This window comes from Dendrobates tinctorius, unplaced genomic scaffold (assembly GCF_039654945.1).
Source record: "Dendrobates tinctorius isolate UK_male_01 unplaced genomic scaffold, ASM3965494v1 ptg000105l, whole genome shotgun sequence".
Lineage (NCBI taxonomy): Eukaryota > Metazoa > Chordata > Amphibia > Anura > Dendrobatidae > Dendrobates > Dendrobates tinctorius.
The window spans coordinates 576106-602715 of record NW_027361773.1 but is presented as its reverse complement, the minus strand read 5'-3'; the positions used below and the strand labels follow the sequence as shown (position 1 = coordinate 602715).

At 45.5% G+C, this 26610-nt stretch overlaps 1 protein-coding gene across 1 annotated transcript; it reads left to right on the top strand.

The window, feature by feature from the left end:
* The first annotated feature begins 1323 nt into the window (after window positions 1-1323).
* LOC141100475 (uncharacterized) lies at window positions 1324-17606 on the top strand. The gene is made up of 8 exons (XM_073588986.1): window positions 1324-1606; window positions 3886-3987; window positions 9185-9352; window positions 9665-9704; window positions 9824-9972; window positions 12090-12245; window positions 12842-12959; window positions 13826-17606. Exons 2-8 carry the CDS (start codon window positions 3910-3912, stop codon window positions 14992-14994), a joined length of 1878 nt encoding a protein of 625 aa, XP_073445087.1. The 5' UTR covers window positions 1324-1606; window positions 3886-3909; the 3' UTR covers window positions 14995-17606.
* The last annotated feature ends 9004 nt before the right edge of the window (window positions 17607-26610 follow it).

The following is a 26610-nucleotide window of genomic DNA, read 5'->3' as shown; positions in this document are numbered from 1 at the left end:
GCAGATAAACTGCGGATTTTACTACAAAATCCGCACCACCAAAAATCTCCGTGTGCACACTTACCCTTAGGCTGTGTGCACACGCTGCGGATTAGGTGCGGATTCATCCGCAGGTGAAACCGCAGGTCAAAAAACCTGCGGTTTTACCTGCGGATTGCTCTGCGGTTTGGCCCTGCGGTTTTTCATCTCCACAATGGAGGAGATGGCAAACCGCAGCGGAATCCGCAGAAAGAATTGACATGTCAATTCTTTCTGCGGATTAAAAACCGCAGATAATCCGCGCGGAAAATTCCGCACCGTCTGCACTGCGGTTTTTGATTCCCATAGGGAATCATGGTACTGTACACCGCAGCAAAAACTGCTGCGGACCGGCAGCGGCCAAAACCGCTGCGGAACCGCAGCGTGTGCACACAGCCTTAATCTGCTGCGGACCCGCAGAGCCTGAAACGCTGCGGATCCACAGCAGAATCCGCACCGTGTGCACATAGCCTAAGGGTATGTGCACACGTAGTTTTTAGTCTCTGCGGATTTTGTAGAGAAAACCGCAGGAAATCCGCAGGACAAAGTGCTGCGGTTTTTCTGCGGTTTATCTGCGGATTATCTGCGTTTTTGCCCTGCGGTTTTACACCTCATAATGGATGAGGTGTAAAACCGCAGCGTTTCTGCACCAAACAATTGACATGCTGCGGATTGTAAACCGCAGCAAAACCGCGCGGAAAAAAACGCAGCATGTGCACAGCTTTTTTTTATTTCCATAGGAAATAAAGGTACTGTACAACGCAGCAAAATCTGCTGCGTTTCTGCAGAGCCAAAAACGCTGCGGAAACTTCTGCTGCGTTTCCGCAGCGTTTTTGGCTCTGCAGAAACGCAGCAGATTTTGCTGCGTTGTACAGTACCTTTATTTCCTATGGAAATAAAAAAAAGCTGTGCACATGCTGCGTTTTTTTCCGCGCGGTTTTGCTGCGGTTTACAATCCGCAGCATGTCAATTGTTTGGTGCAGAAACGCTGCGGTTTTACACCTCATCCATTATGAGGTGTAAAACCGCAGGGCAAAACCGCAGAAAAAACGCAGATAATCCGCAGATAAACCGCAGAAAAACCACAGCACTTTGTCCTGCGGTTTTCTCTACAAAATCCGCAGAGACTAAAAACTATGTGTGCACATACCCTTAAACTTGCACAGGCTCTACCCTTATGGGTACCCTTATACCACAGCAGCAGCCGAACCCCTGAGCGTTGCTCCTGATCACATGATCATGACATCACCAAAGGTCCTTTTTTTCCTGTTGTAACTACTAGCCTGGCATGTCATTAGTCACGTGCTCATGACATCATGAAAGGTCCTCTATCACACTAGAATCCAGCCTTCCTTCCTCGTCCATGTGACTGATCACGTGGTGATGACGTCACCGCAGGTCCTGATGCCGCGTAGTGTGGAGCTTTTGCCCTTTGTTTTTCCCATCCCTTGCGGGCAGGCTGCGGCCACAGTCTGTCACATGTGTCATACGCTGTGTCCGGCTCACGGTGAGATGCATTAGTGTCCCGGAGAGGCTCGTTCCTGGGTCCGGCCGCCAGCCCCGGCTCTCACAGACGGTCTGCAGTCAGGTATGTGCTCAGTGACTGCGGGGAGACTGCTGTGTCTGTGCCAGGACTCCTGTGTACATCAACCTTCTGCACATTCACACCAATAATCCAATTATTTCCTCTGCAGCCACAATGAATAAATGTCTGCAGATGGAATAATAATAATAATCTTTATATAGCGCCAACATATTCTGCAGCGCTTTACAGGACTGCCCAGATAGAGGAGAGGGGACCTTACTAATGTACTGAGACCTCACTGATTACTGGGGATTTCTCCGGGACCCCACCGAACCCGGGAGCGGGGCTCTGATGCCCTCTGTAGAATCTAGTGGTGACCGTACACATCTCTGCCCCCCTCATTGTCTGTGACCTTGTCCCCCAACTCCAATCCTCAGAAGCCATCAGCTCATGGGTCCAGGATTTCCTTAGTGTTGCACAGGTGATAACTGCATCATGTGAACAGGCAAGAATCCCATCACCTGGGCCATACTAAGGAGATCCTGAAAACATGAGCTGTTGGGGGCCATGAGGACCGGAGTTGGGGAACCCTGGTCTGTGGGATAACGGTGATAAGTTCCCAAGGTCACAAACCCCTTTATCAACTATAGCTGCACCACTTTCCCTAATTCTGCACCCATGCACTCCACCCTCAGCTTTGTGTCTGTGCCCTGTGATGTGAGAAGGGCCTGGCTCATTCTGATCCCTGTGTATTAGCCATGATACAGAAGGGGGCTGGCTTTACTTCTGAGCTGACCCACCAGCCTCCTTTATCACATCACCTGTAGACATAAAGGAGGTTGGGGAATTACCTGCCGACATTGAAACAAAGCTGAAAGTGCAGCGAAACAAGCACCAAGATCGAGACATGAGAGCGGCTTTCTGTTTCCACTGTAAACACGTTACCTATCAGCGACCAAGCGCCATTAATGTGTGATGCTGGTCGTGGGATATAAAGAGGCTGTCTGTAGTTACTTTATATGACTGCTGAATTACAGCAGCCTGCAGTGGGTTCATTGTCATGATTCTCCTGTGCTCTCCTTGCGGGTGGGCTGTCACATGATTGTAGATCTGCATCCAAGTGGTCACGAGCCAACTAGACTCCTGCACTTATATCAGTTCTTTTCTATGGAGAAAAGCCAGATGAGAATCTGCAGCACCTGACCACAAGTATGCAAATCTCACACGTGAGGTCACATGACTGTACACTAATGCTGCTCCCATGGAGCAAGTCAGGTGCTTTATGTCAGAGACTGCTGGGGTTCCCCAAATAGAAGACAGACGCAGGCTAGATCTCATTGTCAGTGTTATCTAGAGGTCTGTGTGACAACACAAACCTTCACTATTGCCACCCCGGAATCCAAGGCAATACATAAATATCAGAACAATGAAAAATAGAGATCACATTCTGTAAATTTGTCATAGAATTATAGAATGGTAGAGTTGGAAGGGACCTCTTGGGCCATCTGGACCAACCCCCTGCTCAAAGCAGGATTCACTAAATCATCCCAGACAGATGTCTGTCTAGCCTCTGTTTGAAGACTTCTATTGAAGGAGAACTCACCACTTCTCATGGCAGCCTGTTCCACTCATTGATCACTCTAACTGTCAAAAAGTTTTTTCTGATTTCTAATCTGTGTCTCCTCCCATTCAGTTTCATCCCATTGCTCCTAGTCTTTCCTTGTGCAAATGAGAATAAAGATGATCATTCTACAATGTGACAGCCCTTGAGATATTTGTAGACAGCTATTAAGTCTCCTCTCAGTCTTCTTTTTTGCAAGCTAAACATTCCCAAATCCTGTAACTGTTCCTCATAGGACAGGGTTTGCAGACCGGTCACATTCTGGTCATTCTTCTCTGAACTTGCTCCAGTTTGTCGATGTCTTTTTTTAAAATGTGGTGCCCAAAACTGGACACAATATTCCAGACGAGGTCTGACCAAAGAGGAGTAGAGGGCAGTAATGACTTTGGTTTGAACAGTCAGTCTGTGCTGACAGCCCCTTTAAAAGATTAGCCAGTTGATCCCCAAAGTTTTAGCTCCAGCAGAAAGCAGGTTTTCATGTTGTGTCTTGAAGTGCATTGGGGTTTAACAATACATTTCTAGCTACTCAGCCTCATGCTGTATTCTTTACTTGGTAACACCCTCCCCGGGCTGATTGACAGGTCTTTGACAATTCACTGGCACATACTGGATTGAATCAGTCGGGGTGGTGTGGGGGCGGTAAAAGTGTCTGCCAGGTTACCTTAACATTTTTGCTGCACCTCTTCAAATCTCATTGACTTTTTGTTTTCAACTGTGTCAGACTTTCAAATCGTTTGAAGGTGAGATGAACAAGGAGCAGATACAAGTGAATGGTGAGCTCCTAACGTCCAGCTTGGAGATTATCTGTCTACTGACCGGAGAGGTGAGTCTCTGTGGTGTTTACTTGCTAAAAAGTGTGTATGTATGTAAATATGTATATATACACATTTATATTATATAGTCATGCCGCTTGCGCCGCATGATTCCCGGAGCCAGGTCCTCACGGCCGCTCTCGGAGCCCCCTCTAGTGCGCACGCGCATCTCACCTTGCGGCTGCACACCGTTGCTGGTGCGCATGTGCATCTCCTGTGCTGGATCCTTCGGCTGGACGCCTGTGCCCGGCGTGCGTGCGCGAGCTCATCTCCATGCTGCCTGCAACGGTTCCTCTCTATGGTCCTGGAGGACCTGATCTAGCGTTCCTCTCTATGGTCCTGGAGGACCTGATCTAGCGTTCCTCTCTATGGTCCTGGAGGACCTGATCTAGCGTTCCTCTCTATGGTCCTGGAGGACCTGATCTAGCTTTCCTCTCTATGGTCCTGGAGGACCTGATCTAGCATTGCTCTCTATGGTCCTGGAGGACCTGATCCAGCGACTCTCTCTGTGGTCCTGGAGGACCTGATCCAGCGTTCCTCTCTATGGTCCTGGATTACCTGATCCAGCAACTATCTCTATGGTCCTGGATGGCCTGATCCAGCGACTCTCTCTATGGTCCTAGAGGATCTGAACTAGCAGTCTTCTCTATGGTCGTGGTGGACCTAACCTGGAAATCCTCTCTGTGATCCTGGAGGACCTGACCCGGAAGTCCAAGTATCCAACTATATCAGGCTGCCTCTTCCTATGGGAGGGGCCTGATTATCGTGTTGCTTCCCTGCTAGGCCAGCTTGGTCTCTGCTCGGTCGCTCCCCGTATTCTGTGCCCCTGCACTCTGCCCTGTTGTGCTCCCTTGCACGCGCACTGTGCTTGTACCTTGTCTCTTGACCTGCACTTAGTCTTGTGTCCTGTACTTGTCTCGTGTCCTCTATCTTGTCTTGTGTTTTGTGCTTGTACTGGTCTTGTGTTCTCTACATTGCTTCGTGTCCTGTACCTTGCCTTGTGTGGCTTTCCTTTCCTCTGTTCTGTTGTGCTCCTCTGCTCTGTTGTGCACAGGCTCTGCTTCTTTCCTGTATTCTGACCTATCGTGCTCCTTTAGCACAAGTCTTGTCTCTTACTCAGTGCTCTTCCTTGACCCGGCTCTGGGCTCTAGCATACACTCCGTTTCTTTTCTCTGTACCTGGCTCTGTGCTTCAGCCTACGTTCCGTTCCTTGCTCTGTACTTTGTCTGTACCTTGCCTAGCTTTGCCTTGCCTTGTTTCTCCGCATGCCCTATGCACGCGCCTGGTCTTGCCTTGACCGCCTGTTAGTGCCTCAGCCGTGCCGGCCTCAGTTGTGCGCGCCTGCTTGTGTCTCAGCCGTGCTCGCTGGCCAGTGACTTAGCTGTGTCCGCCTGTTTGTGCCTCAGCGGTGTTCGTCTTAGTCATGCCCGCCTGTCTGTGCCTCAGCCCGACCAGCCTGCGAGTGCCCCAGTCGTGCCCTCTGTGCTTCTTTTCACTCACGCTGTCCCTGCTCTGTGCACCTCTTGGCACGCGCAGGCCCTTGCCAGCTCCCTGGCAGTCCTCCTCGTGCTCCCTAAGCACACGCAGGCCCTAGCCTGAACCCTGGACCCTGGCGTGTCTCCTAAACACGCATCCTGCCTTGAACCTTGGACTCTGGTGTGTTGCCTAAGCAGGCACCCTACCTTGGACCTTGGCGTGTCTTCTAACACGCACCCTGCCTTGAACCTTGGACTCTGGCGTATCTCCTAAACACACATCCTGCCTTGAACCTTGGACCTTGGCGTGTCTCCTAACATGCACCCTTCCTTGAACCTTTATATATAAAGCTGAGTGTATAGCCCCGCCCACTCCGCATAGCCACATTCACTATAATATCCCACATCATCCCGCCAGCCAGAGCCAACGAACTACTACCCCTAATATCCCACATCATTCCGTCAGAGCCAGTAAAAGTAGAATAGTGAAATTGCACAGAAACATGGTTCACTAAGATCCCAGGTTTTCTACTGATCAGGCTGATATTCTCACTTATCTGCCACCATAAATATCACAGTCATGCTTTTCACCAATAAACAGGCACAAACCTTATACGTTAGTACAGTAGAGAAACCTTCATACACATTTTCATGCACCGTCAACTTGTAATTTGTCCGGCTGAGTTGCTCAGGGATGTACAGCATCTGTATGCAGTATAGTATCATATTTAATGGGTTGTTATGGGAATAGCATTACGTGTTATATGGATATATTCAGGTGAATTGTGGGGAAAGTAGCACTTTAAAAAAACTCACAGCATCAGAGCACAGTAACACATCAATAATGCATAAAAGTGTCTGTGAGAAAATATTAAATCCACATGACATTTAATATGTGCACTTTCCTACATTCATGTGTGTCACTTAATGATACCACACAGGAGGGGGGATTCATTTCTGTCATGTACTCACTGCTCCTTTCTGGGGCACAGACGATGGTTGGAGCTTATGTTCCTGGGGATGCTAGATTTCTCCCACCATGTCAGTGTCTGCTGAGGTGTTGTCAAGTGGGAAAACTTGCGCATCGCAACCAATCACAGCTCAGCTACTTTTAACCAGCTCTGGTGAAATGAGAGATGCTTAGTGATTGGTTGCAAGGAAAACTGTTGGTCATAGCAACCAATCACAGCTTAGCTTCTTTTGAACAGCTCTGGTGAAATGAAAGATGCTTCGTGATTGGTTGGTGATACACACACATTGATTTTTATATATAGAGACTAGCTGAAGAGTCTGGCGTTGCCCGGGCATAGTACCTAACTGTGGGTCCCGCTGGCTTCCTTAACATCCCCGCTCTCCACCCACCGTCCCGTTCTATCGCTCTGCAGACGTGCACTACATCCATGTCCCAGTGTCCCTACACAGCCCCGCTCTCTTCTTCCACAGTCCCGGTCTCTTCGTCCACAGCCCTGCTTTCCCGCTCTCTCCCTCCACAGCCCCGTTCTCTTCCTTCACAGTCCTGCTCTCCCCGTCCACAGCCCCGTTCTCTTCCTTCACAACCCTGCTCTCCCGCTCTCTCCGTCCACAGCCCCGTTCTCTTCCTTCACAGCACTGCTCTCCCCGTCCACAGCCCCGTTCTCTTCCTTCACAGCCCTGCTCTCCCGCTCTCTCCCTCTACAGCCCCGCTGTCTTCCTTCCTCCACAGCCCTGCTCTCCATGCACCACACGCGGTGACGCCGGGACCACGAGAGAGAGAGGTGCGCAGATTGTTTGTTCGGCCGGAGTGGGCGGAGCTAGAGCGGAGCTGCAGTGCATGTGATTGGGTGGCCTGTGGAGGTGTGGCCTAGAATGGGCAGCCTGAGTGGGTGGAGCTAGAGCAGAGCTGCAGCACGTGTGATTGGGCGGCCTGCGGGGGGCGTGGCCTAGTGCTGTAGTAGGCAACAGTAGAAGCCGGGGACTAAATTTAGGCCGGGCAGCTGCTGGGGAGAGGGGGGATAGCGCAGTTGGCGACGGGGAGCGCCGACTGAGCCGGGATAGGGCTGGGAGGGTGCTGCCACTATTCGGCCCCTGTCCTGAAGACTGTCTTTCTCACAGCCCGCTCTCCATGCACTGTCCTGTATCCGTCCTCAGCCCCGCTCTCCAACCACGTCCCACTCTGCTGCTTCGTGATTGGTTGGTGATACACACACACACACATTCAGATTTATATATAGAGTGTAAGGTAGCGCTGTCATTCGGGTAGGGGATACTCGCTTGGCAGCCGAATAGTCAGATCCAGCACGGGTTTTCCATAAAACAATCACAGTCCATGCGGTTTATTCATGCATCATAAACCATCAAAGCAATAGAAAACAGCATAGCGTCCATGACAGAGTTTCCCTCTGTTAAGCCCTGTGGTCACACAGGTTATGTAATGTTCCATATGCAGGCTCTTCAGCCTGTCAGGGTTCCCTCATGGCTGCTTCAGCTCACTGCAGATGTCCATTCCCTCCAGGGAACTATCAGGCACGTGCAGTCATTAAACACAGCATTCACTGGTTGTCAGGCAGGAAGCCCCATCTTTCCACACGGGACCTTCCAAAACGGACCAACCAGGTACAAGCATTCACTCCATGTGACCTACCCTGGCCACCTTATATGGTCTGTAGCCACGCCCACTGGGTCACATGGCTATGACCTCATCACAGGTCCTTCAACCACTCATACACACTTTACAATAGCGTTCTTAAACACACCCCCTGGGTGGGTTTGTAGGTAACTGGTCTCGCCCGTCTCACCAGCTACCTGGAGACTTCTCCCTGACACATTGGAACGAATGATCAGCTCTGCTGATCAGCACATAAGCAAGCCTCCATCCCAAGGCCATCCACCTTGAGATACATAATGATCCTTTAGCACCCTGCTCCTGTTACCACTCTGGACAAGGCTATCCGTTCTTCCTGGGACACCCACACAGTGCCCCCTAGCGGACACAGTGGTCACTACACCACAAGAGATATTCTGTCTCTCAATGTTAAAATTTACCTACTCTTAAAATTATAGACTGTTCATGTCTTTGTCAGTGGGCAAACTTACAAAATCAGCAAGGGATCAAATACTTATTTCCCCCACTCTATCTATCTATCTATCTATCTATCTATCTATCTATCTCTCTCCACTGCCTTCTTAAAGAAACTGAGGGTAAATGTGCTCGACTGTTTGAGGATGTGGGACATCCTCAAACAGAAGGTGAAGGGACACAAGGTCTCCCAACATCCACCAGCTCTGCGATGTCATCATGGAGGAAAAGAGGATTCTAGTGAAGCTGTGAAGCTCTAGTGAAAGTTAAGGCAGTGCTTGAAAATAATGATGGCCACACAAAATATTTATACTTTCAGCACAATTTGGCCATTTTCACTTAGGGTGTGCTCACTACAGTAATGGCTGTGTGTTGAGTTATATAGAGGGCACACCAATTTACACCGTTAAACAAGCTGTACACTGACTAATTTACATTACATCAATGTGTCATAGCTTCAGTGTTGTCCCATGAAAAGGTATAATAAAATATAAACTAAAATGTGCGGCATGTACTCACGTTTGTGAGATACTATGTGTGTGTGTGTGTGTGTGTGTGTGTGTGTATATATACACATCTATAATATATTAGTTGTTTCCTTCAGAGTTCTGCACATTATCTGTGTGAATGTGTAGTTTAGTCAATCTTTTATGAATCTAATCTCTTTATATAATTTAGGATTATATAATTGTGAAGAAACATGGAGATTCTACTACTGGGGGTGACACTGCTGCATCAGAAATGTCTTCTGCCAGCATGGTGATACCACAAATAAAACTTGACCACCAGATGTTGAAGAATATGCTGAATGTAGCCAACAAAATAATCCACGTGGTTAAGGAAGAGGTAAGCATGCAGGCAAGCAGTATCTCCCCCATGGTTACTTTTTGATGTGAGGTGAAGCCATTCTGATGCATAATTTCTTGCGTGGCACAGAGGAATGTGATAGAAAATAATGTCTCCCAGTTTATTCCTATAGATGTAGTGCTGGATTATGTTGCATATGTGGGTGGAATGGATGAATTTTAAATTCATCATAACTTGATACTATAAAAATAATTGGGGATGGGTTCTTGTATATAATATCATTTTTCAATGTGCATATCAATTAGTTCTTGGACTTTCCTGAGGCTAGAATTGTTTTCTTTTCCTCAATAGTTGTCTGGAACGTCAGGTTTCTTAGAGAGCAGCCGGGTGGGTAAGTGTACAATATACTATTGTAAAGCTTTGACCTACTATTCACAATTTACACTGAGATAATCAATAAATTAATAAAAGTTGACATCACACATTAGTTATGTATCTTACTTACCTCAGGCAAAATCCCTCTTGACGATAACCATCAAATCTCAGAGCATTTGACTAATTTGGTAAATTTGGTGAACAAGATGTCCAAGGACAAGAGTCAGGTGATTGGAAAGATTTCAAACCATACTTTGGAACTTATCTACCTTCTGATTGGAGAGGTGAGCAGATAGGGAAAGAAGGTATGTACTAACTGCTACAGGCCAAATCATGCCAAAAAATGCTGCCAAAATGGCGAAGTAGAGGTTTTCAGTATGAAGCTACAATCTTGTTGTGCTTCTGGTTATCTGTTATAGTAGGCGTTTTATACGGTCTTATATTGTTAGAAATATGCTTGGCTTGACTCCAAACAACCCTTTACAGGGGCTGTCTCAAGGTAAATCTTCAGCAGTGGTGCGTTCCTGCAGATTGACAGTTCAGACCAGGAACATGGTCACATCATTGGTACGAAGTGTACATTTTCCCACGCTGGTAGGAGATGAAGCTTTGCATTTGCAGCGTGGGAGACATGCAGGGAGACTGAGGCTGGTTGGATCCAGTGATCTGACCAGCCTCAGAGCAGCTGTAAAGCATAGAGCCTGCTCGTGCCGCGTGCTCCTTGCCTAGGTAATTGGGCAGGCAGGGACTGCAGGGTGGCCAGTAACCTAGGCAGTGAGTTGTACACTATAAAATAAAAACAATCTTCCATTTTTTAGAACATAGAGAATTGTAATAAAGGGTAATTGCAGATTCAAACAACACAGGGTTCTCAGGCTTGGTTCACATTAGCATTTGTGTCCGCAGCGTGGTGCTGCGGACTTCTTTCCTTAAGCTCCACCCACTTCTGCATGCATCCTGCATACCTATCTTTAACATTGTGTACGCAGGGATATGCATTGTATGTGGATGCGTCCGCGTGCATCGTTTTGAAATGCCCTCCAAACGCAACATGTTGCATTTTCTTGTGTTCGGCGGGCACGTCAAAACGACACACGCGGACACATCCGCATACAACACATGTCCGTACACAATGTTAAAGATAGGTACGCCGGATGCATGCAGAAGTAGGTGGAGCTTAAGGAAAGAAGTCCGCAGCACCATGCTGCGCACTTAAATGCTAATGTGAACCTAGCCTCAGTAATACCGTATTTGATCAAAAATAGCATAAAAGCCATCCCACCGTCGACAAGGTGACCCAGATCAGGACGGTCCTACGCTGTCTAATATTAAAACTCAGAGTTGACCTCCGTGTGTGAATAAGGGGAGACAAAAGGACCGGGTCCCGATCTGTGGCTACCAACCTGAGGAAGTTTGTAAATGTAATTTCCAAGTCAAGGGAGGGAGGCCACACCCCTGCTGGCACAAAATGCAAAAAATTCAGAGAAAAAAACAAAAAATTGAGCTTGGTTTAAGTTGGTATACATGCAGCACATAAACGCATGTTCACTTTGGCTGTAAAGCATACAAAACCTACAAGAAACAAAATGAACACAAACCCCGCTGTAACTAAGTTAGTAAAAACATTAGTGCATTTAAATAACACGGGGTTCTTGGTAATGCTGTTTTTGATCAAAAATAGTGTAAAAGCCATCCCACTGTCGACAATGTGACCCTGACAGGGATCAGTCCTAAACTGTCTAATATTAAAAACCTTACATGTGTCAGAGTTGACCTTAGTGTGTGAATAAGGGCAAACAAAAGGACTGGGTCCCGACCTGTGGACACCAGACTGGGGAAGATTTTAAATGTAATTTCCAGCTCAAGGGAGGGAGGCCACACCTTACACAGCATAGGACCGTCCCGGTCAGGGTCAGAGTTGACAGTGGGATGGCTTTTACGCTATTTTTGATCAAAAACAGCATTACCAAGAAACCTGTGTTATTTAAATGCACTCTTCCTTTTTGCTTATTTAGTTACAGCGGGGTTTATGTTTATCTTGTTTCTTGTAGGTTTTGTATGCTTTATGGCCAGAGTGAACATGCATTTATGTGCTGCATGTATACCAACTCACACCAATCTCAATTTTTGTGTTTTTTCCTTTAGTAATGTGGTTGATTTGAAAAGTTTGCTAAGCTCCACTAAGGAAGAGAATCGACAGTTATATGTGAATAATCTGTCCACTGATGTATCGTGCAGTATGATTTCATGTACAGTCTCATCACTTAGAGAGGTCCTGAGTGGAAGACTTTAATAGCCCATATTTCCTAGAGACAACGCCATTAAATGCTTTGTACTGTTATGTGACTTATATTTTCCTTTAATATCAGTAAATTACTTATTAACATTTCTCTCCGTTTAGGATTACATTGTTGTAAAAAAATATAATGATGCCACAACAGATAGCAGTACTTCCACTGTGTCCGAAGAAGATCCCAACTTGGTGATAACTGAGAGAAACAAGGCCAAGAAGGTCTTAGCACTTGCCAATAAAATTATTACAATTCTAACTGATCGGGTAGGTGTTTTCTGCTGTACAGAAATACAGAAATTCATTTGTGTGCATTAAACTCTTCATACGGTTATCCCACTAACAATATTTATTCATTTTCCAGGGGATAGGTGATAAATTTATTTTCTTAACCTAAACCACATTTTGGAGGGTTTCAGCTTTCAAAAGAATAATTTATACAACCAATGGATGAATTTAACGTCCGGTTATAAGCTTTTATTTACATAACATGGATAAGCGACATAACTTCTGTCAGGGAGTGTACTTTTCTGGCGTAAAAACTTTGATGAATCGGCCACTATGTGTATAGAATAGTTACTGATTATAGAGCCAATGTTATTCTTTGGAGGTAATCTCATAGTACTTCATAAACTCCAGAGAGGTAAAGAAGACCCTAGACGTAAATCTGTATTTTATGTCTGTTAGGAATCTGTTTGTTGATGACAATTTAGAAACCTAGAAGCAATATGGATTTTATGCCAGTGATTTTCAGCAGTTTCCAATAGTATCCTGTTTTGCAATGACCATTTCTGAATTGGGCATTGTTTAGGGTTTTTCTCAGTCCCGCATGACTGTTTTTATTATTTTTTTTTTTTTTTTAGATGCCTATAAAACATGAGGATATTGAAGTATATTCTACGATGGAAGAATATTTAAAAGGGTATAGAGAATTTTTTAAAGATGGGCTAATGCGCAATGATCAAAACCAAAAGGCACCTGGTAAGAAGACCATTTGTTACAGCTGTCTTAAGCAAATTTAGCCTCCTTCTTTGGCTCACAGAAAAGGAAACAGAACAACATCCATATACTGCAATATGCCATATGGAAAGGGCTAGTTAAGATAAAAATCCCTTTAAACAAGCACTGTCAGTCCTGAATACCACCCTAATCTAGAGTAATTGGATGAAAAGATGCTGATTCCTGTTGTCATTTCCCCATTGTGCATCTACAGACATTATACAGAGGACAGTGCATTTCTGGGTGTCAAGAAAGAAAACCTTTTAATGACCGATTTGGATTCATGGTCTTTGAATCCACTTAGTAAATACTGTTATTTAGGGGGTTCTGAGCCCTGAGATGATTTAGGAGTTGATAATACTGTAGAATGCATACTAACAAACCTTTGTGGCCTTTAAGCATTAGCGCATCTAGAGCAGAAAGAACTGTCCATTTGTTAAGTATACCATTTATTTTTAGCTGGTCATTTCTGCTGGATTTTTAGGGTACCTTCAGTTCTGCAAATTTTCTTTTGCTGAGGGATGAAGCAGTCAAACCTCACATGATTATTCTCAAGTAGTCTCTTGAGCTTTCCAGTCTCTTTTACTTCCTACTATATATATCAAACAGCATAGATTCCTGTATAGAATACTAGAGCAGACCACGCTATTCCAAACAGCAGGAAAAATGTTAATACTATATTAATGAGTCAAAGGACACTCTCTCCCTTTTGTAATGTGAATGTGAGGCTATAGATCTTATTTGTCATTTCCTATGGCAAACCTACCTAAACAGAAAATGCATTGTGAATGTTTCCTTACCCCAAGTGGATTTTAATTACAAACTGTTGCTTTTATTATTTTATACAGATGATAAGTTGAACCTCCAAAATAGTCTTGACGAATATAACATGGAGTATATAGGCGTAGACTCTGTGAAAGAAGAAAGCACATCTGTCAGACCTGATATTATTTCAAGTTTGCCTACACAAGCTAAAGTAAGCAAAAGGAAGAGTAAGCCTGTGAGACTGTTATACAACGAATTCCCCCCTCGGAAAGAGAAACATGTTTCTTTTAACACCGTGAACAAACAGGAGATTCTGTATGAACCATCTCTTACTAATGACAACAAGCAAATCGAGTCTGAAGTGCAGAAAAATGATTATGTAAATGTATCAAATAATGGCTTATTTGATAACACATACAAAAGTGTCAATGGCCTGTCAGGCCCTTCAACCCATGAGCAAAACCAGACAAGCGATGTAATAAAACCTGTGGTAAAAGAGGAGGACTTCTCTGAAGATAGTGACATTGGGCCGTCAGAGTTCTGCATGAATCCTACACAAGAGAAGCCGTACGTATGTGTACTTTGTGGCAAAAACTTTACAAAAAAGTCACATCTTGTAACGCATCATCGAGTTCACACTGGAGAAAAACCATATGCCTGTCTTGACTGTGGAAAACGCTTTACCAGCAACTCAACACTTGTTGACCATCAAAGAATTCACAGAGGAGAGAAGCCTTTCGTGTGCGCAGATTGTGGAAAAAGTTTCACAAAGAACTCCAACCTCATTGACCATCAGAGAACTCACACAGGAGAGAAACCGTTTACCTGCACAACGTGTGGGAAAAGTTTTGCCAGGAGCTCCAACCTAGTGGAGCACCAGAAAATACATACTGGGGAGAAGTCCTTTGTATGTTCGGAGTGTGGGAAAGGTTTTTCCCGGAGTTCAAGTCTTGCTGAACACCAGAAGATTCATACAGGAGGAGAGTCCTACATATGTTCAGAATGTGGACAATGCTTTACAAAGAACTCCAGTCTGGTCCGCCACCAGAGCATTCACACGGGGGAGAAGCCATTTATATGTTCTGTGTGTGGGAAAAGCTTCTCAAACAGTTCTAATCTCGTAAGACATCAGATAACGCACACAGGAGAGAAACCATTCACATGTCCAATTTGTGGCCGAAATTTCAACCAGAACTCCAATCTCATTTCTCATCAGAAGACTCATCGAGACAAGGCAATAGAAGTACAATGAGTCAATGTATTATTAATGTTTTATTTCCATAAAACAAGTGTGTATTTTATTTATGATGTATTGGTGTAGGCAGAGCTTTACAACAACTGTGTAATATCTTAAGATAAGATTGGAGCTTCTTCCCTTAACCAACTTACCTGTAAATTGCTCACATTTGAGCAAGTATCACAAGTACTGAAACCAGTCATGTCAGCTTGTGTATAATCACGTTACTAGTGATCCTATAAGATATGTTTGTCTTTTCTTTGCTTTTAATGGCAATGAGCCAAATGGCTCCTATTATTTCTATTTATTCTGGCAGGCTGGCCTAAAGTAGGGAAAAATCTTCTACCTTTGTTTGGTCTGCTGGCACGCCACTAAAGTACCTGCTGATTGTTTTGGCATTTGAATATTAAAATATTTGCTTTTGGATGAGCCTAGAAATATGTAGGTCAACTCCAGTTTTATTACGGTACCTTATGCAAAATTTGCACTTTAAAATCGAACAGTGATGAAGTCCCTACTTTGTGCGGCCATTACAATGTAGATACTGCAGAAATATGTGTATGAATGAATTCTGTATCCGCTATCACGTTTTAGTGGGTATGTGTTATTTTTTATTGCTGTATATCATTGTGAAAGTAATATCCATGAGAACGTTAAAGAGTTTGTCCAGCTTTTGGGGACAATTTTGTTTTTCATTTTTTTTTTTTTTACTTAAATGCACGTTTTTGGGACTAAATCTCATTTTTGCAATTCGGTTTCATGAAAAATGTTTCACTGTTTGCTTTCTATGGCCTCTCTGTTGGGCCGGGGTCACATTTGCAAGAAACTCGCACGAGTCTCGCGTCTCAATACACTTGGTACTGACACCGGCACACGGGACCAGTGTGTGCAGCTACATGTATTTCTGTGCAGCTGAGCGCTCCGGTCCGAGTGCCGGCGGCAGTGCCAGGTATTGAGACGCGAGACTCGTGCGAGTTTCTCACAAGTGTGACCCCCGGCCTATTGCTATTTTTCCAGAATGAGTTGACATAGAATCTGCCAATCAGCTGGTTCTGATCAATTAGAAATTTTGTAGATCTTTTGTCTGTTTTTTCCTGGGTGCCAGTTTGCTGACGTGTGACTACAGACCACATTAATTCTGAATGTGTAGGGAACCAAAAGAGCCTGTAAAAGTCAAACTGTGCGACATTTTTCATGGAAACCACATTCAAAAATGACTTTTCACCCCAAATACATGCATTTAAGTAAATAAAAAAAACATTCCCCAAGATGGACAACCCCCTTAATGAAAAATTGAGGAACAGTAAAATCCAAGAGCCAACAGAATTGGGCAGCACTCACATATTTTATAGATTATTCTTCATTTTTTTGTTGCTTTACTGCACATTGAACTCTGATGTGGTGATAAATCAGCTGTAGCAAAGTCTCCCATTGGTTCACTAGGATGAGCTCATGGACGGATTTTCAGGTATTTCAGTCTGCAGTCAGAAATAAGCAGTGTAAGACTCCAAACTGTGACTTTTTAATGAAACCCTATTGCAAAAACAAATTTTAGCCAAAAACACACACAGACATAAGAAAAAAAAAATGTCCTTGAAGCGGCTGTTGCTCCTTCATTTCACCATTTTCTCACATTATGAGGGCAATAGTAATTTCTCCTCTGCTACAGTGGGTTTGGCAACAGAATCTGCATTTCAGTCCACCAATATTAAGATCTCTGCTTGGACCTGGTGTTCTAAGCGGAGTTTACTGCAGTTTTATGCAGTGCAGGTAATTCTCTCTGTTCTGCAAATGTTAGTAACATATTCGACGTATATAACCATTTTTTTTTTTTTCTTACTGGCTGAATTTTGCATTGAGAAAAAAAATGGCAGCATGCATGATTTTCCCCCCGAAAATGGGATGAGACTCATCCATTCAAGTCTATGGGTGTGAGGAAAATAATTGGATGTTGTATGGAGCCACAGTACAGCATCCGATTTTTATGGATACATTGCAATACTGTAAATGATTACATTTGGACTGCACATAGGTAACAAGTGAGAAATAAATCTCCCTTTTCCTGATGCAACTCTGAACGATTTTTTACACTGTAGTGTGACTCTATCCGAACGTTTGGATGCATGAAAGCCACAAAATTGCCCCCTTTGGGTTACGTTACTGATTGAAGTCCCTCATTCATAGCTGGATCGTCCATTTCAAAGGTTTTCTCTTCTGCCGCAGCAAAGCTGAATTAATAAAGAAGCTTGAGCCCAAATTCAGGATGGTGGTAGCTATATACATTTGTGCTTCTAGAAAACTGGAGATGAAGCAATACAACATTCCCATTACACGGTACCAGCTCCGCACAGTGATCACTATAGGTCTACTTGGCACATGCTCAGTGGTCCGCATGGACCCCCATATATCTGCATACTCCCCTCCTGCTGCACTGAGATGTTCTTCTAATCTGTCATTTGTGTTATTAGAAAATAAGCGTTCTGGATGAGAAGATGAATTTTTTTTAATACATCATTTACACCCACATTTCACCCTGTTTAGACTGCATTCTTCTTATTTGTACAGTTACCATTAATGATTGTTATTGATTGTGTATGGGAACAGAATAAAACAAATATTTTGCAATACACTTGCTTCTAGATATTTGCTTTGTCACAGGATTTTGTTGTTTTTTTTTGTTACATTACAGCATGGAAAATGGGACACTTGCCTATTGCATGCAGTTTTCCCCCAATGGTGTGCATTGGCCAGAAAGAGGCACAAGAGTGTGCGGTTAGCTTTCGAATGGATGATCTTTAGATACGATTCTCATTGCATTCAGACGGCCATAAATTGGTCACATTTTACCGTCTGTACTATAACAGCACCTGCGCGCAATTCTCTGGGGGCTTGTCTTCCCAAATGCTGTCAATCATAGCTCAGCAGCGGATCTAGCAGTGTCAGACAGTACTGAGCTATGACTGACAGCAGCTGGGAGGGAGAAGTGAAAGCGCAAGCCCCTAGAGAAGCCCAATGAGCCAGAGGGTTTATATATGATGCGGTCGTGCCCACTAGTGTTTATTCTCTCATGCTGAGTCAGCATCAGAAAAAAATTGCTGCATGCTGCGATTGGCAGTGTATATCGGACGGCACACACCCATACAAATCTATGGGTGCATGCAAAACACTGCAAAACTGCACTCACGTTGTCCGAGTGCAGTCCAATATATGCTCACAGAATGGGGAAGATGGAGAAATTAAGTTCTTGTTCTTCTCCACACCTGTGATACATGCGAGAATTGGATCACACCAAGATGACCCTTGTCTCACGCTTACTGCAGAGTTTAAGTCGAGGATCATTTTCATATCGCATCTGAGTATAGGTTATTATTGTCAGCTCTCATTAGACAAAAAACACAACGGTATACACCACCAATAATCATAGAATATAGGGAAAAGGGGTGAAGAATGGGGAAGGGATGATGTGTACTAAATTACCGAATTTTGCTAATTTACTGCACATCCCTTCCCCATTCTTCACCCCTTTATCGGTCGTCCATGACAGCACCACCTGAAGAGGGGATCCGCCCTTCAGGAACAGGAAACCTACAGATACAAAAGGGCGGCACCTCTCCCACGCATCAGTTGGTTTCCTGTTCCTAGAGGACGGGACTTCCTTCAGATCGTCCATCATGGAGTCGTCGAGGGATTCCCAGGCCGGCTGACCGACTCAGGTAGCGGGGGGATCTCCTACCTCGGTCAAGCTCGGGGTACCTGGAAGCGCCACGGTGGGGCCGGGTAGGTCGCCACGGCAGTGGTTAGAGCAGGCGGAGCAAAGGGTCCGGTGGACAGCCGTCTCCAGAATGCGGGCACCAGGTATGTATGCAGGCCCCTCCTGATGCGTTTTCCCCCGGGGTCCGGTCTCAAACCCCCTCCGGCCGGGTCGGCGGTTGCGTCCGGTCGCCAAGCGCAGGCTGGCGCGCATGGGGGCGGCGGGCATACCGGAGCCGGGGGCGCCGTGCCGGCTCCTTTCCGCGCGCTCCCGCGGCCTCTGACGCGCGGCGGAAGTGACGCGGTGGAAGGGGCGGGGCCGGGAACGCCAAAACCGGAAGTCGGGTGCCGGCCGCCTTCCTAGTGTGCGCCGCGTATGCGCGGCGATCCGGGGGGACGCGCGGTACCCGAGGCGGTGGGGGGGGGACGGTTCATGCGGGGGAAGGTCGCGGGAGGGTTCCTGGGGGAGGTGCCGCGCCAGTGCCCTGCTGACCGGATACTGGGAGGCCTTAAAGGGCAGGAGGTGATGCTGCCGGGGTGCTTCTGAAGGCCCAGCGATGGATGACAGAACCCCCATAGAGCAGCAGGACGTGCAGGAGCACCCACAGAAGGAGGCCTCGGTGAAGCCTCATACGAGTGGAAGCGGACGAGTGAGCAGAGCCGCAGAAGTTCCTCCAGTCTAAAGGATTCCCCCTGCCTCCCTCCGTGATCCGGTACCTGCCTCATCTGCATGGGTAAGAGATCTCCGTGAATGTACCCTGATGCAGTGTTCCCTTATGCTGGTTTCGCAGGGGAGGAAAGCTACGGTAAAACAGAAGCACAGGGAATGTGCGCTCTGTAGTTGCCCCTTACCAGACGGCCACCCCAAAAGACTATGTCAGCCATGTGTGCGACAGACGGTAGGGGTTGGAAGGGGACGGGGGCCCAGGCATAGACTGACAGGCCCTTGCACTCTCCCCCATCCTTACAGGGACAGAGATGAAAGCCCTATCTAAAAGGGACTCTTCTAGGGGGAGAGAATTTAGTTTCTCAGGGTCGGAGTCCTCAGCTGCCCCTAGGAACAATTACTCCTCGGATTCCCCGGCCTCCACTTCATCCTCTTCGGATGAAGACTCAAGCCGATTCTGCTTCCCATTAGACCAGATGGACAAGCTAGTTAAAGCAATAAGGTCCACCATGGCAGTAGCAGACTCAAAGCCAGAGCTTTCGGCACAGGTAATGTTCGGAGGTCTAGATCCCAGGAAACACAAAGCTTTTCCATTAAATGATAAGGTCCAGAGCCTGATAGAAAGGGAATGGAAGAGACCCGAAAAAAGGGGCTCCTTACCACCTGCCTTCAAACGGAGGTACCCATTTGATGACCCAGTGGTAAACAGATGGGATAAGGCCCCTAAGCTGGACGCGGCAGTAGCCAAAGCCTCCAAAAAGTCCTCCATACCGTTCGATGATATGGCCTCCTTAAAAGACCCGCTGGATAAAAAAGCGGATTCTTTTCTAAAGGGAACATGGGAGATGTCAGCAGGCGCCCTAAGACCAGCGATAGCTGCCACTTGTATAGCCAGATCCGTGATGGTCTGGCTAGATCAACTAGATTCCCATCTGAAGGACGGAGCCCCAAGAGCATCCAGTCGGAAAACTCTACCGATCATCCAGAGTGCTGCGGCTTTCTTGGCTGATGCCTCAGCAGACTCGGCAAGGATGGCGGCTAGATCAGCTGGGTTATCAAACGCAGCTCGAAGGGCCCTCTGGTTAAAATGCTGGCCAGGAGATATCCAGGCCAGGTCACGACTCTGCTCCATTCCATATGAGGGGAATATCTGTTTGGCCCCGTCCTGGACGAACTTTTAGAGAAAGCCGGGAACGATAAAAAGAAGTTCCCCAGCCTCCCGAATCCTTCTTATAGACGCCCCTTCACCAGGAAAGGATATTTCCATAGAAGGCCGTCCAGAGATCAGGGCAGATGGGACGACAAAAGAAGGAGAGGTACAGGTTTTATGTTCGGAGGAGGGGGGCGCCAGGAATGTCCATCACGTGACACTAAAAAACCGCCCCAATGACTAGATGCTGTGGGGGGAGTCTAGCTGCCTTCTACCCAGCCTGGTCGCTGATCTCTAGCAGCAACTGGATACTGGGGGTGATAGCTGCGGGTTTACGACTAGAGTTCACCCGAGTTCCCCTAGATCGATTTAAGGTCACCCCTCTCAGGTCTTCCACATCAGAACAAGCTGCCCTGGAGGCCGAGGTTCATGAGCTTTGCCACAAGAAAGTCCGGACTATGGTTCCAGAGGGAGAAAGGGGGAAAGGTTTCTACTCCCCTCTGTTCCTGGTCCGCAAGCCAGACGGCTCCTTTAGGACTATAATTAATCTCAAGTCCCTCAAACGATTTCTTGGTTATACGGCCGTTCAAAATGGAAACAATCAATTCAACAATAAAGTTGTTGTTTCAAAACTGCTTTATGGTGGTGTTAGATTTAAAAGATGCATACTACCATATACCCATTCATACAGCCCATCAGCGCTTCCTCAGAGTAGCGGTTCAGTTAAATGGGTCAGTTGAACATTTCCAATATGCGGCCCTCCCCTTTGGGGTGGCAGTCGCTCCCCGGGTGTTTACTAAAGTGGTGGAAGGAAGTTATGGCCCATCTACGTGAATCTAACATTCTAGTAGTCCCCTACTTAGATGACTTCCTGATTATAGGGAAAACGGCAAAACATTGTAAGGAACAGCTACAGAGGGCAATGTCGGCCCTAGAGCGGTTAGGTTGGCTGCTTAATATCAAAAAATCTCGGTTACAGCCGATGAGAATTCAGCAATTTTTAGGCCTGATTCTAGATTGAGAAACAGGCTGCCTCCGGAGAAGCTTGTTCGCCTACACTATCAGATCCTAAATGCTGCCAATAACCCCACCATGTCCCTCAGGAAAGCCATGTCCCTTCTGGGTTCCCTTTCCTCCTGTATCCGGTGGTCCAGTGGGCCCAGTTTCATTTAAGAACACTACAGGGGAGGTCTTACTGCATCAAAAAATCCTTGGAGGTTACTTGGAGGGCCAGCTAACCTTGTCCCGAAGCACAAGGGAGTCCCTAGAGTGGTGGCTAGAAAAGGATAATTTGTCCAGAGGGGTTCCCTGGGAGTGTGACATATCCCCCATAGTCACTACGGATGCTAGCCCTTCCGGTTGGGGGGCTCATATGGGTGAAGTCCTAGTCCAGGGCCTATGGGACCATCACCAGATAAAAATGTCATCTAATTTGAAAAGAACTGACAGCAGTAGAGCAGGCAGCTAAGAAGTTACTTATGTATCTGCAGGGCCATCATGTGCGAGTGTTCTCCGACAATCAGGTCACAGTGGCTTATGTCAACCACCAAGGTGGGACTCGTTCCAAACCCCTGAGGAATGTGGCAGAACGGTTGTTCCAACTAGCAGAACAGCCATTCTAAGCTGAATGTGCATGCCCTCGTCAGAGCGCAGCCGTTAAGCAGCTTGAGGCCGGGCCAGTACCGGCATGGGAGACTGGCTGGGAATCCCTTGTCCTGTTGACATAAATGCCGCAACCTACTAAAACAAGGAGAATGGTCCCTAAACAATTCGATCTTCGACCTGATTATACAAAAATGGAGACAGCCAGAGGTAGATCTCTTCGCCACCAAGGAAATTAAGACTATTCTGCTCCCAAAATCCCAGAGAGAACCCCCGGCGGTAGATGCCTTTCTGATAAAGCGGGACTTCAGGCTAGCATACGCCTTCCCTCCCCTATCGCTACTACCCTTGGTGTTGAGGAAAATCAAGAGAGACAGAGCAAGGGTCATAGTCATTGCTCCATTTTTGCCCAGGAGGGCATGGTTCTCATGCCTCAGGACCATGTCGGTGTCCGATCCTTGGGTTCTTCCAGACATCCCGGATCTCCTATCCCACGGCCCAGTCTTTCATCCTCAGGTGGCTGGCCTACATCTGACGGCGTGGAGTTTGAGCGGGCACTCTTAAAAGAAAAAGACTTCTCCCCAGACTTGATTAACACCCTACTTAAGAATAGGAAGGCCATTACTACCAATATCTATGCTAGAATTTGGAAGAAGTTCCTGCAGCGCTCTGAAATAGTTGCTGGGGGTTCAACTCCAATAAATCAGATCTTAGAGTTTCTTCAGAAAGGTCTGGATATGGGACTTTCCACTAGTACTCTTAAAGTACAAGTATCAGCTTTGGGGGCTCTCTTTAGCTGCAACATCGCAGGTAATTACTGGATCAGTAGGTTCATTAAGGCAGCAGGTAGGTCCAGGCCAGTAGTGAAGGATAGATTCATGCCATGGGACTTGAATCTAGTCCTTACGGCCATGACGGAAGCTCCATTCGAACCTATTTCATCAGCTTCCATTAAAAATCTGTCCCTCAAAGTAGCCTTCCTGGTAGCTCTAACCTCAGCTCGCAGAGTAAGCGACATCCAGGCATTATTTAGGCGTCCTCCTTATATACAGGTTAGGACGGGTAATACTCAGACCTGATCCGGCGTACTTACCTAAAGTGGTTTCTAACTTTCATAGGACTCAGGAAATAGTCCTTCCATCCTTCCTCCCTAATCCAGCTAATGAGAAGGAAGAAAAACTACATACCCTGGATGTTAGGAAATGCCTCATAGAATATCTGGCAGCTACCGATCCTTGGAAGAAAGATAATGCCCTATTTATTTCCCACCAAGGCCCTAGGAAAGGTTGTAGAGTGTCAAAAAATACACTAGCCAGATGGATTAGAGAAGCAATTTCTGTAGCATACACTTCAAAAGGCAGGTCTCCACCTGGGAAGCTGAGGGCGCATTCCACCAGAGCCATGGCGACCTCGTGAGCCGAGAGATCAGAAGTCTCCATCGACCAGATATGTAAGGCGGCTACTTGGTCCTCTCCGAGCACCTTTTATAGTCATTATAGGCTAGACCTGGGTGCTTCCACAGACCTCTCTTTTGGTATAAGGGTGCTGCAGGCTGTAGTCCCTCCCTAAAATAGTTATTACTCTCTGTAATTCTCTCAGGTGGTGCTGTCATGGACGACCGATAAAGTCTTAGTTACTCACCGGTTAACGGTATTTTTCGGAGTCCATGACAGCACCCGTATATTCCCTCCCTTTTAGTCTATTTTGGGTGTGCACTCCTTCCTCTTATACGTACACGGGTAATTTAAAAAATAGTCGTGTATAGTATTGTATATAAGTTATGCTATTAACCATTGTGGTCCTCTGTGCTCTGTAATCCAACTGATGCGTGGGAGAGGTGCCGCCCTTTTGTATCTGTAGGTTTCCTGTTCCTGAAGGGCGGATCCCCTCTCTCAGGTGGTGCTGTCATGGACTCCGAAAAATACCGTTAACCGGTGAGTAACTAAGACTTTTTGTATCAATAAAGTTTTGTCAAAAGCAAATACTAGGAAGTATCAAAATCATAGCAGCTTTATTGAAAAATATGATACACCTAAAAGTCACAAAAATCACAGCGTCGAAAACACAAAGTTAACTAACTTACTGTACATAAAGCTACGTTCCCATGATGAGTTTTTGTTGATTTTTTTTATGTTGCAGAATTTCTCATTTTTCATTGTTTTTGTGCGTTTTTAACATGTTTATTGTGTTTTTGATTCTGTGTCTTTTTGGTGTGTCATGCTTTAAATAAAGATTTTTTTTTTTTAATATTTACTGGTATTTGGCTTTTGAAAAAACCTTATTGATATACTTAGGTGGCCAAAACAGGTGACAGGTTCCCCTTAAGATTTGCCCATTTAACTCACAGACCAAAAATATGCTCATGTGAATATAGCCTTATCAAGCATGCTCATGGACATGTATGGGTTTAGTATGTGAACTGGATGAAGCTCAGACATGTCTTTTGCTTCTTTTTGCAGACCATCAGTAACATGGACGTGTGATTGAGTTCTTTTCAGAAAAATGCCTTCTGAAGCAACATTCACACATTCGTTTCCATTTTTTCTTCCATTAAAAATGAATTGTTTTTCCTCTCGTGTCCATTTACATATGTTTTGCATCCCTTTTTTTTCTCATTCTTAAAAACTTAAGGTAATGCTTGAACTCTCTAAACTGTTTTTTCCATTGAAAGTAGTAATGAATTCCTTCAAAATAGATGGAAATCTTAAGGAAAATAATGTGTCTTCTACTTTTCATCCATTTTGATGAATTCTCAAAGACTTGAATGGCTGAGTTTGATCCACAAATTACATATTACATATTTCATCATACGCCGGCTCCCTGATTTTGATGTGGACTCAGGTACTGAGCCCATATGTTTGCCGGTAGATGATCATTTGCCACGTGGGGCGCTGCTCTCTGCTGTTAACCTATTAAATGCTGCTTTATTAACCAGCAGAGTGGGAAGGAGGTAAACCCCATGGAGCTTCCCAGGCTATTAATATCAGCTCACAGCTGTATACTTGGTCTTTCCTGGTTATTAAATTAGGGGACCCCCTAAAATAATGTAGTGTCACCCTATAATTAATAACCAGCAAAGGCTTTTGGCTCCCTCCCAGATTAAAAACATCAGCTCTCAGCTGCCCCAGAAAAGGTGCATCCATATGATGCATCAATTCTGACATTTGGCCACGCTCTTCCCACTTGCCCTGGGGCGGTGGAAAGTGGGGTGACAGTTGGAGGAGTTGATGTCACCTTTGTAATGTCAGGTGACATCAAGTCCAGAGGTTAGTAATGGAGAGGCATCTATAAGACCCCCCCATTACTAACCCCATAGTGATACTGTATAAAAACACACCCAGAATAAAGTTCAACTCGCTGACGTCGGCGTGAGCGCCATGGGAAAAGTTTTAATGGTGCTGGTGCTGACTTGAGTTGAGTTAATTGGCTGTGAACTCCCAGGACCTTTCTGACTTCAGTGAGGTGAAAGGAGTTCACCGTGAGGCACTGAGCTTAGCAAGCATGCACAGCTCAGTGTCTCTGTTGGATGGCAGGCTGTTTAATGGCATCATTCAACATTGCAGCCTGCCATGCTAGACGCATCATGGGACAATTGAATTATTATTTTCTCGCCAGACAGGTAAGGAATATGGTTGTTTATTATTTTAACCCCTTTACCCCCAAGGTTGGTTTGCATGTTAATGACCAGGCCAATTTTTACAATTCTGACCACTGTCCCTTTATGAGGTAATAACCATGGAACGCTTCCATGTATCCCGGTGAGTCTGCTGGTGATTCTGACATTGTTTTCTTGTGACATATTGTACTTCATGATAATGGTAATATTTCTTTGTGATGACTTGTGTTTATTTGTGAAAAAAATGGCAATTTGGCGAAAATTTCTCAATTTTCCAAATTTGAATTTTCATGCCCTTAAAACAGAAATATGTCACACAAAATAGTGCATAAATAACATTTCCCACATGTCTACTTTACATCAGCACAATTTTGGAACCAAAATTTTTTTTTGTTAGGAAGTTATAAGGGTTAAAAGTTGACCAGCGATTTCTCATTTTCACAACACCATTTTTTTTAGGGAACACATTACACTTGAAGTCAATTGGGGTCTATAGGAAAGAAAATACCCAAAAGTGACACCATTCTAAAAACTGCACCCCTGTAGGTGCTCAAAACCATATTCAAGAAGCTTATTAACCCTTCAGGTGCTTCACAGGAATTTTTGGAACGATTAAAGAAAAAATGAACACAACTTATTTTCACAAAAAAATTACTTCAGATCCAATTTATTTTATTTTACTAAGGGTAACAGGATAAATTGGACCCCAAAAGTTGTTGTACAATTTGTCCTGAGTACGCTGATGCCCCATATATGCACATAAACCACTATTTGGGCTCATGGCAGAGCTCGGAAGGGAAGGAGCGCTGTTTGACTTTTCAATGCAAAATTGGCTGGAATTGAGTT

What these genes read in the sequence shown, in the direction of transcription:
- LOC141100475 (XM_073588986.1), top strand. Translation starts at nt 3,910, where the DNA reads ATGAACAAGGAGCAGATACAAGTGAATGGTGAGCTCCTAACGTCCAGC. An exon ending in TCCACGTGGTTAAGGAAGAG is followed by an intron (nt 9,353 to 9,664) that starts GTAAGCATGCAG and finishes TTTCCTCAATAG; the next exon opens with TTGTCTGGAACGTCAGGTTT. An exon ending in TCTACCTTCTGATTGGAGAG is followed by an intron (nt 9,973 to 12,089) that starts GTGAGCAGATAG and finishes CTCTCCGTTTAG; the next exon opens with GATTACATTGTTGTAAAAAA.